General features: G+C 39.8%; 1 protein-coding gene across 6 annotated transcripts in view; it reads right to left on the reverse strand.

The window, feature by feature from the left end:
* The window catches only part of EML4 (echinoderm microtubule associated protein like 4), a 218051-nt gene that overhangs the window by 48396 nt on the left and 155129 nt on the right, over nt 1–14526 (reverse strand). For all 6 annotated transcript variants that reach the window (XM_019549410.1, XM_019549413.1, XM_019549412.1 and 3 more), the window contains one exon: nt 318–441. In XM_019549410.1, the coding sequence (XP_019404955.1) occupies nt 318–441 (124 nt within the window). The remainder of the gene's footprint in view (nt 1–317; nt 442–14526) is intronic.

Raw genomic sequence — 14526 nt, forward strand, 5'->3', positions numbered from 1 at the left:
ACGTATAGCCTACACGAATGCATCTGAAACCAAATTTGGCTTTTCGGACCTGCATCAATTATCATAAGACTTCCTTTTTTTTGCCTTATATCCAATAAAGCACTATTTACAACAGCAGAACAGATGCAGAAAAAAATATGACTGTTCAATGCACGGAAATTTATGCATTTGAGCATGACGTTCTTTAGAGTCAACATTTTTAAAACTGTTTTGCAAAGTGAACCCAATTTCACTGAAGTTCACAGTTATAAAGAGATTTTTAAAGATAAAGTACAGAAGAAGAAAGGAAATATTTTCACTGTAGAAGGTAAGGATACACCCACTCCAGTTTTAACTTTTCAGGAGGCAGCTCTGTCCTAATGTCATCATAGTTTTCTACATCAGAAGGAATGAACATTGTGATTGGTCGACCCCGCATGAACATCTTGATATATTCTCCCTCTGTTAAAACAAAAAATACCAATTCTAGTGAGTTTAATTTTCATGTTCCGCTTAATGAAAACCTCAATAATAAGTTAGGCAAGGTGCAAAAAAAAAAATTACACGCTAATTAGCTTCATTAATTTAGACAGCAAGGTCCAATGGGAAAGGTTGTCAGTATACTTGTATATCAAGAGAATGCCATGAATGTCCATGACACTTAATAGTAAAAACAACAGACTTAACAGCAAGGGTGCTGGTTAGAAAGCAGACAAACACCAGCAGACTCTCTCTATGCCTAAAGAATGGTGCTTGTGCCTGAAGGCTTGTAAAAAAAACCTGTTTTTCCAAAGATATAGTTGATCTACTAAAAAATATCACATTTACCCAAATAACCTTGACAGAGTTGATATAACACCCAAATCAACACAGCTTACATGTATTATAATGTAATATTTTTATTTATTACAACATGGGCAAATACATCTAATAACTAGCTGAGGAACTCATAGATAGTCTCAATGTGTAAGAGACTGCTCATCAAAACTGTACTGGGTAGGAGCTCTGATTCTGATACAATTTCAACACTTCTGGCTTATGAACTAATTATTCAGTTATTTGGCAAGTTAGATATTTTAAGTTCAAATGTTCTACTCATTCTAAATGAAGAAGTTTTTGACAAATTAGATAAATAAATGTGTGTAGTTGAATACTGATTCATGATGGAGATTAAACCAGATGTTAATGCTTATAATTAGCTCTTGCTCAGCTGTTAAACCTGATCTTCTCTGGTTTACGCTACGTATTTAATTTAAAACTACAATGCACTTAACTGTTGTTGGATTTTTATTCGGCAAAAATGCCTTCAGTTGATTAACAGTATTCTCATTTTATGATATCTAATTGGATGTTAGAAAGTAGAACCCAGCTTACCTAATTTACTGAAATCTCTGAGTTCAAAGAGCATGAAAATGAAATTTGGTTTTCCGTTTTAGTGTACAAACCTTCCAAACTTTAAGAATTTCAAGTGGTCTTTATAGTCCTGAAAGAAGAATCTCTCAACACTGGAAGAAAGCCGAGCAAGATTTTTCACACAATTCTCAACAAATTATAGTGTCAAAGTGACCTAAGCAGCATATCACTAAAATTCATAATTTTTCAATACAGTGCCAATTATTTCTATATATAAGGAACTGTAATGACAAAGTCCACCAGAAAATAAGATAGGAATAAATGGAGAATAATCTCCCAGCATACAGGCTACAACTACATATCTTTTTTTCAAATGTCTGCACTGTTTAGTTACATTTCTGGGGAACGCAAGAGATTTGTATTGACAATGTGTTGGTCCAAATGTTTAGAAACTTAATTCCAAACCAAGCCTCTGATTACTTCCTGTTCCTTCCCTCAAAATATATGTTTTATTACACACACTATAAGCAAGGCTGGCTAAGGACAGAAATAAAGAACACTTTCTTAAAAATCTTGTTCATCCTGTAATTATTTAAGATGCACATAAAATACTGCCACAAGATGCAAAGAAGCTCTCTCAATGGAACCTTACACAAGTGTATTTCAAGCCTGAACATTCTTGGAGCATATAGGCTGTCCAACCAGTCCTATGAGATCCATGCAAAATGCACCATAGACTTAGCCTTAACCTCTTGAAGTACAAACATCATGTTCAGTCCCTAGAGATGGAAATAACCTGCACGGTAACCTAATTAGAAAAAGACAGAGGTGAGACTTCAAAAGGAGGTCCAGTGGAAATTTTGGCTAGGAAGGAAAAGTACAGTAACGAGGGGCCTTGAGGAAGGGAGATTATCTACAATGTCATCAGGTACAGATCTCTGCATTTCCCCATGAAAGAGACTGCATTATTGGCTTCACCAGAACTTTGTGTAGTTTCATGATTACTCTAATGATATGAACTTTAAACGTATTTAATCAAGATGTATAAACCAAGTATTATTTGATTAAGCCTCTCCCTCAAGGAGAAGAAAAATAGATACATACACACAGACATGGGCGCACACGAGTGTTACTTAAGGCTGTAAAATATCATTTCTTACATATAACTTTCAAGACAATTATAGTATTAATGCAAAAGTCTTTTGAAACGGAACAGATGATGGCAGCATATCAACAAAAGCATTTCCAAATAGAATGTTCTTGTCTAGGGCCATATTCCTGTATATACAAGTTAAGAAAATCAGGAGTTTAACTTTTTTTCAGTTCATACTGGCTTAATTACCATGTTTAAGAACATCCCATTGAAATGGTATCCTTCCAACATTTTAACAGTTTTCTGGGTACCAAAAGATTTCAGATCCATCTCATCTGATTTACTGGAACAGAGTAATCCTGATAATTATATTCATTTTTTTTAACTCTACTCTGAAGCATATTTCTGCTACATCCCAGTATTTCATTTGCCTTTTCATGGCTGTGTCACACTGATGGGTTCATAGTCATCCCGAGATCACTGATACATGCCAGTCTATCTCTTCCTCAGTCTCTTCCAACTGATGAGTTTCCAGCAGAGATTCTTCTTACTAGTTACTAAGAGAATGATCCTCTATTTTGTTGAATTTCATCCACTTCTATTACTTCATTCCTCATGGTTATCCAGTTTTTCTTTTATTATTTCAGTCCTCATCCATACCTACGGGGCCACTAACTTTGGGCAATCAGCAGACTTCATGTGCACACTCCTACTGCATGTGTGTGTCTGTAGGTCATTTATGAAAAATATTATACAAACTCAGCTAGTGTCCTAGTACTTTTCAGTGCAACAGTTGCACAGGATATGAAGGTATGATTATATAATGTCCCTTCAGGACAACAAAACAAAGGTATGATTGTCGCATTTGCCAACGTACCCATGCTAGCTGAATCAAGTTTTCATAGGGTGCCTCTACACAAGTGCCGTGGTTGCTCTGATATGCCAGAATTCCAGCATGTTGGAGCAGACTCGATTAATTGAGTCTGCTGGAGCACAGCCATTGCCACATTCCAACAGCTCCTGCAACTCACGTACCAGTGTCCCCACACTTAAAAATGGCAGCAGGGGTTCTTGAATTAAAGCTCATTGAACAAGCTTTAGTTCACGTGCCCCCACCACCATTTTTAAGCACGGGGTCACTGATACAGAAGACACAGCGGCACTTTAATTAGAACAACTCTAAGAACTGCTCTAATTAAAGTGTCACCCTCTTACCCCCAAATCATGTGTAAAACTGTCCACAGGTAATAATAGTGATAGAGACATAATGATTTGGCTTTAGACTGTGTCTACCAAAGTATGTATCCAGAATCACTGGTGATTGGCTTTACCTTGCCTGGACAAAACCTATAGACAGGTATGGCTAGCATATGTTAATTAACACCTTTATTCTGCTGTGGACAATCTTAAACCAGTCCCCTACCCACCCTGCAGTTCAGTTGTTAACCCCATCTTCTCCTCTTCATGAAAACTTTCCCATCTGGTACAATTTTGAATACTCTACTGGTGCCTAAGGCAGATGAGATTCATCACATTTCTTTTGCCTAGAAAATCAGATTTTAGATTAGTTTTAAAAGCCAGCCAGATTTAGCTATCACTGATTTTTACAGGGAATAGAGTAAGAAGATTACTCCTTGTGCAGCATTTGTAAATGAAGACTGAATGAAGAGGGAAAAAAAAGAACCTTTATTGGTACAATCAGAGACACATAACTAGAGAAAGAAGAGAAGCTGTAGTTGTTGAGATTAGGGTATAGATCTTCAGAAGTGCAAACAGTAATTAGAACACACATGAAGTAACAATAAGGCTTGATGATAACAATGAGGGAAAAATCCATCTCAATAATTCTCTTGGAAAAAGACTAAGACATAGGTCTAAAGAAACAATTTGGTACAAAGTTCCATTTTTCAGTCTCAGTGGGCACATCTACATGTGTGCTTTACTGCGCATTAGACTAATTTAATGCACAGTAAAGCATCACCATCTAAACATGCACTGCAATTAGTGTTCAGTAGATTAATTTATTCCACCATAGGATAGTCCCATCAGACACAGGTACTATTCTATGCTGTAGTAAACTACTGTGCTTAAATACACATGTAGAAAGTAATGTTTAGATTAGTTTACTCTGGCTTAAATTGAGCTGGAGTACATTCAGTCACATTAACTGTACATGTAAATGTGCCCAGTCTGTACATAACACTGGCATTGCAAATGCTATTGGAGAATTTTTTGTCTGGTGCTTAAAGTAACAACATTTCCAGATGCACTTTACAGCTGACCAGCTGCCACAGTTTCATCTGTTCACTCTCTTCTGCTCCAAACGGAAACAAATAGGGTGCTGTTTTAGGTTACCATTAAAACATTGTAAATCCAAAGAGTGTAAGGCAGCCTTAAAATTAGAATGGATTCAGAGTAAGGCTTAATGCCATCTCAGACCTCCACAAATGTGACTTTCTACTAGAGGGCCTGATGAGCAGGGGTGTAGACAAGAGTCAGGACTCTCTCTCTCCTCTTGGGTTGGTCCAATTCTATCCTAGGAGGGAGAGGGCTGGTGTTCACTGAGCTGACAAGCTCAGGCAGCGGGCTCCAAACAACTTGCCTGCAAAGCACCCTGCCAAATCAGACCTCGGGCCTCCTGACCCATCACTGCCCTTGTTCCCCTCCACCCCCCAAGCCTTGCTTGGGGCTGTTTGTGACTTTAAGCTGGGTGCAAGGCATGGGAAAACTTCAGTTAAGCTCAGTTTACCTGAGGGTAACTGAAATTTTATCACGTCTGGCTCTTTCCCTCTGTTTTCCCCTGTCCAGGTGAGTGTTGGGGGGCAGCTTTCTTTCAAGCTTCCCCCCCCCGCAGTCTTGTTCAGGGTGGAGGGGGCTGTACAAATCTGGGGGGGTGGGGTGGGCCTGGGGAAGCATGCTTTCTCATGATTGCACATCACTCCCTGGAACTGGGAGTTGAGGCCTGGTGGTAAGACCAGGAGAAGTCTGGAGGATGGAAAGGGGTAGAAGGGCTGGGACCTGTGCATCCAGGGTGCCAGAGGATTGCAAATTGATTGTTTTATCTCTGGGGAGCTGGCTAAAAATATCCTACCTTGACATAAATAGAACAACTCAAAGATAACCCTTGCCCCAAGTGGTTTAACTTTAAAACGCTTACAGGATACTTAGAACGGTTTCGCATCCTATAACATGTGAAAGCTCCTGTTTTAAGTGCCTTTAGAATGGTTTAAAAGTAACCTGTGTCAGCATCCTCAGCTTCTATAACTACCTTTGTTTCACTGAAGTTTAAAGTATAGCGCCTAGCTCCACTACACTGGCATTGGAGTGAACAGACAAAACAATTACACAATTTCAGCTACAGATTCTAGGAGCTAGGTCTTTCCTCCACACTCTTCAAATGGTTCAAGTGTTGTACTCTGTTCATAGCCCACAGCTATAGCACACAGAGCCCAAGTTTAGACATGAGTTGTAAAAATAGTACTGTGTTAGATTAAATACTCTAATCTGAGAAAAAGGCAGGTAAGGATTGGCATACTAATCAAAACATTCTTCTCTGGGAACACCATTATTATAACATCAAAGGGTTAGAAATGATAGCAAGGTTCATATAGTACATTCCACTGCTTTAATTCAGGATGCATTTTTCCTGTAATTTTTTGAGTAACCCCAGAAACTAAACAACAAGGGAATCCACACAACATCAATGCTCCTGAAGGATCACCTTTAAACTGTAATGATCTTCCCTGGGTTGGTTATACTAGTATCAGCGTCAGATCAGGTTTATAGTCACACACATGGATGATTTGGCTCAATAAATATTTAAGTAAGGTGACGGTATAGATTTCACTCTACTTCCTTAGACTCTACTTCATTATTAAAACATTTTTATGGGGCTAAGAATTACCCTGCACTTTACAGAATAAAGCATGGTTCCTACTCCAAAAATTATATTATAAGGACACCAGCACAAACAGGTTTTGGAAAAGGGAAGTATGTAGAACCCTCAAAGAAGCAGGCAAACAAGGTATGAGGAGAACTAAGAGACTAGAAATTCAAGAAACCTTTCAAAAGAAAGAACAAATAGATATGTGGAAGGCAGGAGAAACACCAGGTAAAATGGGAACAGACAAGTGCTCCTTTAACTTTGGTAGATTATTTGTGACCTTGATCTGAAAGGTTTCTTTGTAACTGAAAGGATGGAAATCAAGTTGGGAGACTGAGAAGACAGAGGAGTTGGGAAACGAGATGAAAGCTAGAGAGGCAGAGGGCATAAGTGAAGGCTTCTACTGGAAAATGCCTGCTAGTTATTATCTGGAAGAGTATGAAGTTCAACGTTAATGAAATGGGCTCATACTACAATCACAGGGTCTTAAAATACTGCCTACCCCACAATGAGAGAAAGCGTAAATCTTTACTGTTTCTCAGAGTTAATCAGGGGACTTCATTCTGCCAGACAAGCTATCATCCACAAGCCATGGATGCTGAGTATCTAGGAAAGAAAACTTAGGCACGCTAAAGAAGTAACAAAGTATAGGGACCTACAGCTTGATTTTATTGTACTTCAGCTGAAGTACACTGAAATATATCAGCTAATTCATCAGGGGAAGGAACTTCAAAATTCCAGTCAAATGAGGAAAACAATAATGATGAGAGTCATATGGATAAGAGTAGACAGTAAATTAGATATGATATCAAAGTGGCATGATAGCAAAAGCAAAAACAACAAAAATGTTAATTCAGTTTGGCACTGCACAAGGAAAGTCAGCACACCACGGAGGAGAATTAAGAAAGAAGCAATAGCCCAGGAGCACTAGCACCTGAAACACTGCATTAATTTCTTAGATGAATATGGAAGGATTGCAGAGGAAAGTAATAATAATAATAAAAAAACCCGACCAAGCACTGAAGAGAGTAGCTTAGGAGTAAACGATCAAAGAAACATATTTATAGTTGAGCTATGAGATGACTAAATGGGGGTGGGGGACATGAAAGCTGTCTATAAATATTTGATGGATATTAACATTAGTGGGATGGAACCAAGAAAGGAAAAATTCCTCCCCGACTACCATGAAGAGTTGCTTGATAATCAGATACGTCTCAGCATGTACAACAGTCTCCCAGGGGCAAGAGAAAGAGCTGAAAGGGATGTGTGGAAGAAATCATACAGATGTGATATCCAAAACAAGACTGGACGAAATACAGAAAATGTATTTTAACAAATAACCTTCCCCTGTTAAAGAGACAGCCTGGAAAGCCTAACCAAACTTGGCCATATACCATTTCTAGAAGGGAATAATCAGCATGGCATATTTGGGAAGAATCTGTATATTACAGTTGCAGATGAGGCTCAAACTGCAGCAAGCAGGTGTTCAAATACTATGGTGATGAGCACAACATACACATAACCATTATAATAGTCAAGAGAGATCAATTTGTAGGGCAGGAAGTCCTCTCAACTCTATATGTTGTCTACCTTGTGAGCTCTATAACAATCAGACAAAATTTAAAGCACACGGCTCAATCCCATTTGTTTACATCATCTGAACTTTGGTCTGTTTTTAAACTAATGCTGATGTTTATAAACTAAAAAACAAATGTAAAATTAAAAGCAGCTCAGATAAGCATTACAAAAATCTATAAGTAATTTGTTTAATCAACCTACTATGTCTAATGTAAATATATGACCTTTCCCTCATCTGTTAATTATCCCTTAACCTCTCCAGGCAGGAATTTTGTTCAGTGAAAACATTTTTCTAATTCTGATGTTAACCTCTTTCCCAACAGTCCTACCATCCAAGAACTTTATACAACCACTAAGTTGGGAACCATCTTGGAGCTAGCTCCCAGCTCAGAGGGGCTTCCAGCATTGCAGCACAATTTGCGACCAGCCAAATCACCAATCTCGTTAGAGCACAAGGTTCTTATATGACAGAGCTAAAACATAGCTGCAATTTTTCCACAATGATCCACCAAGGTTTGCTTAAACCTGAAATCAGGGCCTAGAGAAAATAATGTTGAAACGACATATATATATATATATATTTCATAAATTTTATCCATCTACTACTACTTTAACAGGTGATATTCTGGCTCCAATACAGTCAATGGAAACACTGAAATTGACTTCCAGGTCAGAATTTAACCTAGGGTTTTCTATGGCCCCAGGCTGATGTTATACTTAACCAGGTAATCACACCTTAAAAATGTAAAATGTGTTGTTGCATGGCATTCACTTAAGGATCCAATAATTCAATTGGATCATTAATTGTTTATAATTCAAACAGTTGCACTCCCTGCTCTGCCACATATGTATGTTATGTATGTAGGACATGTGATTTTGGCATCAGGGATTCGATCCCAATTGCACCTTACTTAAAGCTAATGCATGGTCCCAGGCTCTTCCTGCACCAGGAAGTTGAAACCCAGATGCTTACAACCAGATGGCTGTCAGCTGGGGTCAGGAACTGAACAGAGATGTAGAACCAGTCCCAGTCTGATCCCCAGTCGTAATCAGCTGATTGTCAAAATCCAAGCTGGGAGACGCACTGAACCTGAGGTCCAAGTATGCTGGAATGAAAAAAAAAAAAACCTGTTGTGTACTGCCCAGCAGGGAGATGTACATGGTTTTTACAGGTCCTGAAACATAGGGACCCTGGGATTAGGCTGTGGCAGCTCAATCCTGAAGGCCTGGTACACTGGAATTCTAAAAACAATGAGTGTCCCTCAGCTTGCGTTTTGACAATCAGCTGACTGCAGCTGGGGATCAGACTGGGCCAGGTTCCAGACCTCAGTTCAGTTCCTCACCCAAGCTGACAGTAGGCACTCTGGTTTCAACTTTCTGGTGTGAGGGGAGCCTATCATGCACTGGCCTTAAGTAAAGTGCAATTGGGATCTAATCCCTGATCCCAAAAATCATGTGTCCTGCCATGCATATGTGGCATGGCATGGGTGCAGTTGCCAGAATTGTGGATCAGATCCCACCATGGCTTTAAGTAAATGCCATGCAACACAGTTTACACTTTTAAGATAAAATTAACAGTAACAGTCAGTCTACACTTCGCAGAAAAGGAAAAATAATAGACTAAAGGTAGAAAAGTACTGCAAATTAATGAAGGAGTGCATTATTATGAACAAATTTAGGAACACATTGCATGTTTTTCATAAATTCCTTTTCAAGTGGCAATATTTCTATCCAAAAATATCTTTGGAATTGTAGACTATAATGAGTCATACCAGGAGCTGTTATCATTTTTAGATGTACAGGAACAAGCAACTGGCATCCCAATGAAAAGGATAATTTTTATCTTCTTTAAGATATCGAAATTTTTTTCAGCCTTCTCTGTTGTTCTGGGTATTGAATCATGCATACTTTATAAGTAGTGCCTTAAAAAATGCTTCTGCTGAAATGAGAAAATAGAAGGCTTCAGTAGATTGTGGCAAACACCTGTTAGTGAAAACCTGAAAAGAATAACTTGAACTAACAACCTAGTAATGCTGGGGTAAACACCTGCCTATTCACTCATGTTTCATTGGATTTCACAAGATGGACAATATATCTTTCAGTACTGAGTTTTGTTCCAGGAAATAAACTTAGAAATCAAAAAGAAAGGCACTCCTAGAACAGAAAGAAACAATAAGGAAGGGAGCAAATATTAACTAGGTATGATTATCATTGCTGACTCAGCCTTGCCCCTTTTTCATATATATACAATGGATTCAGCTGTTGTCTGGATAATACCAGGATTATCTAGCTGCAAGTTGACCCAGAAAACACAGAGGTAATATTAGTGGGGATGAGGAAGTAAAAAATTATATTCTTATACAAAAGACCATGATTACTACCGCAGACCACCAGACCAGGAAGAAGTGGTGGATGAGGCCTTCTTTGAACAGCTAGCAGAAGTTTCCTGATCTCAGGCCCTGGTTCTTGTGGGGGACTTCAATCATCCTGACATCTGCTGGGAGGGCAATACAGCAGTGCACAGACAATCTAGGAAGTTTTTGGAGGGTGTTGGGGACAACTTCCTGGTACAGGTGCTGAAGTGGCCAACTAGAGGCCATGCTCTTCTTGACCTGCTGCTCAAGAACAGGTAAGAATTGGTGGGGGGATGTAGAAGTGGATGGCAAGTTGGGCAGCAGTGACTACAAGATGATCAAATTCAGGATCCTGACAAAAGGCAGAAAGAAGAACAGCAGAGTAAGGACCCTGGACTTCAGAAAAGGAGACTGACTTTCTCAGGGAACTCATGGACAGGATCCCCTGGGAGGCCAGTCTGAGGGGAAAAGGAGTCCAGGAGAGCTGATTGTGTTTTAAAGAAACCTTACTGAGGGTGCAGGAAAAAAAACAACCCAAAACAAACATCCCGATGTGCAGGAAGACTAGCAAGTGTGGCAGAAGATCAGCTTGGCTTAGCAGGGAACTCTTCAGTAAACTAAATCACAAAAAGGAAGCTTACAAGAAGTAGAAACTTAGACAAACAACTAGGAAAGATTATAAAAGAGTATTACTTGGGCATGCAGAAATGAAGTGCCAAAGCACAACTGGAGTTGCAGCAAGTAAGGGTAACAAGTGGTGACATGTGAAGGGTAACAAGAAGGGTTTCTACAAGTATGTTAGTAAAAAGAGGAGGATGAGGGAAAGTATGGGACCCTTACTGAATGGTGGAGGTAACCTAGTGACAGATTATTTGGAAAAGGTTGAAGACTCAATGCCTTTTTTGCCTCAGTTTTCACAGCCAAGGTCAGCTTTCAGACTACTGCACCTAGCAACACAGTTTGGGGAGGAGGTAAGCAGCCAACAGCAGCAAAAAAAACAGGTTAGAGATTATTTAGAAAAGCTGGATATATACAAGTCCATGGGGCCAAACAGGATGCACTCAAGGGTACTGAGGGAGTTGGCTGATGTGACTGCAGAGCCACTGGCCATTATCTTTGAAAACTCATGGCAATCAGGAGATGTCCCAGATGACTGGAAAAGGGCAAACATGCCCATATATATTTAAGAAAGAGAAAAAGAAAGATTCAGGGAACTAGACTGGTCAGCCTCACCTCAGTCCCTTGAAAAATCATGGAGCAGATCCTCAAGAAATCCATTTTGAAGTGCCTGTAGGGGAAGTAATTGATTAGGAATAGTCCACATAGATTCACCAGGAGCGAGTCATGCCTGAACAACCTGAATGCTTTTTATGATGAAATGACTGGCTCTGTGGATGTAGTATATCATGATTTTAGCAAGGCTTTTAATACAGTCTTCCACAACATTCTGGCAGGCAAGCTAAGGAAAGACAAGGCTTTGGCTGGGATGATCTAGTTGGGGATGGTCCTGCTTTGAACAGGCGGTTGGACTACATGGCCTCCTGAGTTCCCTTCCAACCCTAATTTTCTATCATTCTATGAATACGGCATAGCTTATCCCTGGTAGGACATCTAGGATGTTTTCCCTATGCTGTTTAGAGACTTATCTTACACAAAAGAATTCCAACATAGAAACTATGGCCAAGAGTCCTTTTTGCATCACCCCCTAGCAGAAATATGAAACTCTGCTGTGGTTGTAGGTCCCTTGCTCACATTAAGAATGTCATATAACATGCTCTGCACAGGGCTATACACTGAGACCATTTAGAAAATAAGACAAGCTCAGAAAATGGCTGTTTATCATCAGTGCAGTGCAGCAGAAAGAAGGATGTATGTGATAAGACACATGTGGAGAAACGTCAGCCAGCCTGTGGGTCTCCCCATGGATCTTGAAATTTGGTGGTGAGGGAATGATGGCAGTGTTGTCACTCCCCTGCTGCCAAATGTCTAAGCCAATGGGGAGACCCATGGGTCGAATAACACAGCCTTGCATTCTAGACTGTGCCCATGCATGGCCACTCCAGAGCATGGCCAGATGTGTATGAGGGATTCAGCCTGGCTACAACCTGAATTACACCTGTGGGCCAACCCTGCTCCGTTCACCTGGCCTGCAGAGCCAGAAGGTTGGGCGCCATTGGTATAAGGATATAAAACCAGAGAAGACTATGAAGTAGAAAGAAGAGAAACCAACGATCACTTTTTGGAAAGTATGAAGACGGAAGAGGGAGCAGAGGCCCTCAGGTTGACAAACAAATGTCATATTTTCCCCAGGATAAACCATCTTATCGCAGGATAGAGTTCAATTGTTCAGACATTCTGCATCCATTGTCCTAGAAAACATCTTAGAATGGTTCACTGGATAAGAAGTGTTAAGTTTAATTTGGGACATCACAAAGTAAATCTAAACAGTTATTCTAGGATGCATCATTGAATTAATGGCAGAAAAGCAGCAGTGCATTCTCTGCTACTCGGTATATCCTGGTTAGTAAGAAAATGTGTGTAAATGCTGGTGCTAGGATATTTCTGTTCTGGGACAAAGATAAGCATAACTTGTCTAGGGACAAATACAATATCTGTTGCTAGCCATAAAAATCTCTGGGATATGTTTACTGCTTTGGGATATGTTTGGGAAATGTTTACCACCTGAAGGGTTTAAGAGGTAAGTATTTCCTCAGAGTTGTTGGCTGTAGCTGTGTTGATCTAAGGACACAGGCAGACAAGGTTCTTTGGGTAACTACGATGTCTTTATTAGACCAACTAAAATGGTTGGAAAAAATCTTCTTTGCAACCTTTCAGGTACAAACACCCTTCTTCAGGCAGGCATTCCCTCTGCCTGAAGAAGAGCATTTGTACATGAAAGCTTGAAAAGAAGTATGTCCTCTGTATTTTTGTATCCAGATTTCTTAGCCTTGAGTCATTTGTGGGAGAGGGAGAATTAGATTAGTTTTACATTAATTCTCTCTTGCACCTCACATCTTGCAATTTCATAATTAGATTAAGAGATAATGTAAATGCAATAGGCTGTTTTCACAAGATAAAAGAATTCCTGCTGTTAAGTCATTGTGGTCAAAGCTGAATACCCAGAGAGTATGTAGCTTGCTCTGAGACAAACATGTACCAAAATTTGAGCCACTTCTAAATTACTGCAAAACACCAATATGATTAAAAAGATAACAGTCTGAGTCAAACATGCATGCAATAGCAATTTCAGGATTTCAAAGCAACTTCAATCTTCATCTTCCATCTGGCTATCCTGTAAAAGCTTATTCTAATATAACAGTGAGCAATTTTAATCAAATCAGCCTGTCAACATATGTTGGATTTCTTCTTGTAGTGTTTCATCCATTCATCCATAAAGACTTATCAACTTTAATAGATAATAGAAGTTGGGGGGGGGGCCTCAACTGGCACAGCTTCCTTCATTTTAGATCACTAGGAGCACAGACAGATGTAACAATTCCATTGATACCAAAGTATACCAATAAGAGCTGTTATAATGTTGCAACTGTTATGTCCTTTTCATCCTGCAGCTAAGTAAGTGTCAAATCTCTCAACTTTCACTCCTTTAAGCCTTTAACTCACTCAGAGTCAAAGTTAGGTTAATTTAGGTAATGCACATCACTACAGGGTCATAACGATGTAAGACATAAAAGCTGATGCACAGCAGATCATAACAGCTGACACACTACATGATATTAAAGTAATTTCATATCTAGAATAAAGATAACTTCTATTTAAAAATGTGTTAACCGGGGCAGTGGGGCGGGGAGGGATGGACTATAGTTAAGCACAACCAGCTAGCACTTTTTAAATCCTAATTATCCTTGTTCACATTAGGGACAGAGCCATGTTTAATAATGTTTTTGTGAATACAGTCTCTTATGCTGTTTTTCCCTTTAATTATAAACAGAGATCCTGGTTTTCTGTGACTAAAAATAGCAAATTCTCCAATTAAAAACCTAAAATCCATGATAAAAATTTAAGGCCCCCCACAGCACTACTGGTGCCCTGCACTCTCCCCACCGCAAGCCTCAACAGTCCTCCTGATGCCCCTCACAACAGCCCCCCAGACCCACAGACACGCAGGCAGAGACATGCAGACAGAGGCATACACAGACACTGACACCCACCCCAGCAGGTAAGTGTGTGTGTGTGGGGGGGGAAGGGGCAGGGCAGGGTGGGGGGAAGGTGCTGGGGGGTAGATCAAGGAGGAGGGGAGCGCCCCTGTGCCTACTCCCAGGAGCAGG

This window comes from Crocodylus porosus, unplaced genomic scaffold, assembly GCF_001723895.1.
Source record: "Crocodylus porosus isolate Cpor-Errol unplaced genomic scaffold, CroPor_comp1, whole genome shotgun sequence".
Classification (NCBI taxonomy): domain Eukaryota; kingdom Metazoa; phylum Chordata; order Crocodylia; family Crocodylidae; genus Crocodylus; species Crocodylus porosus.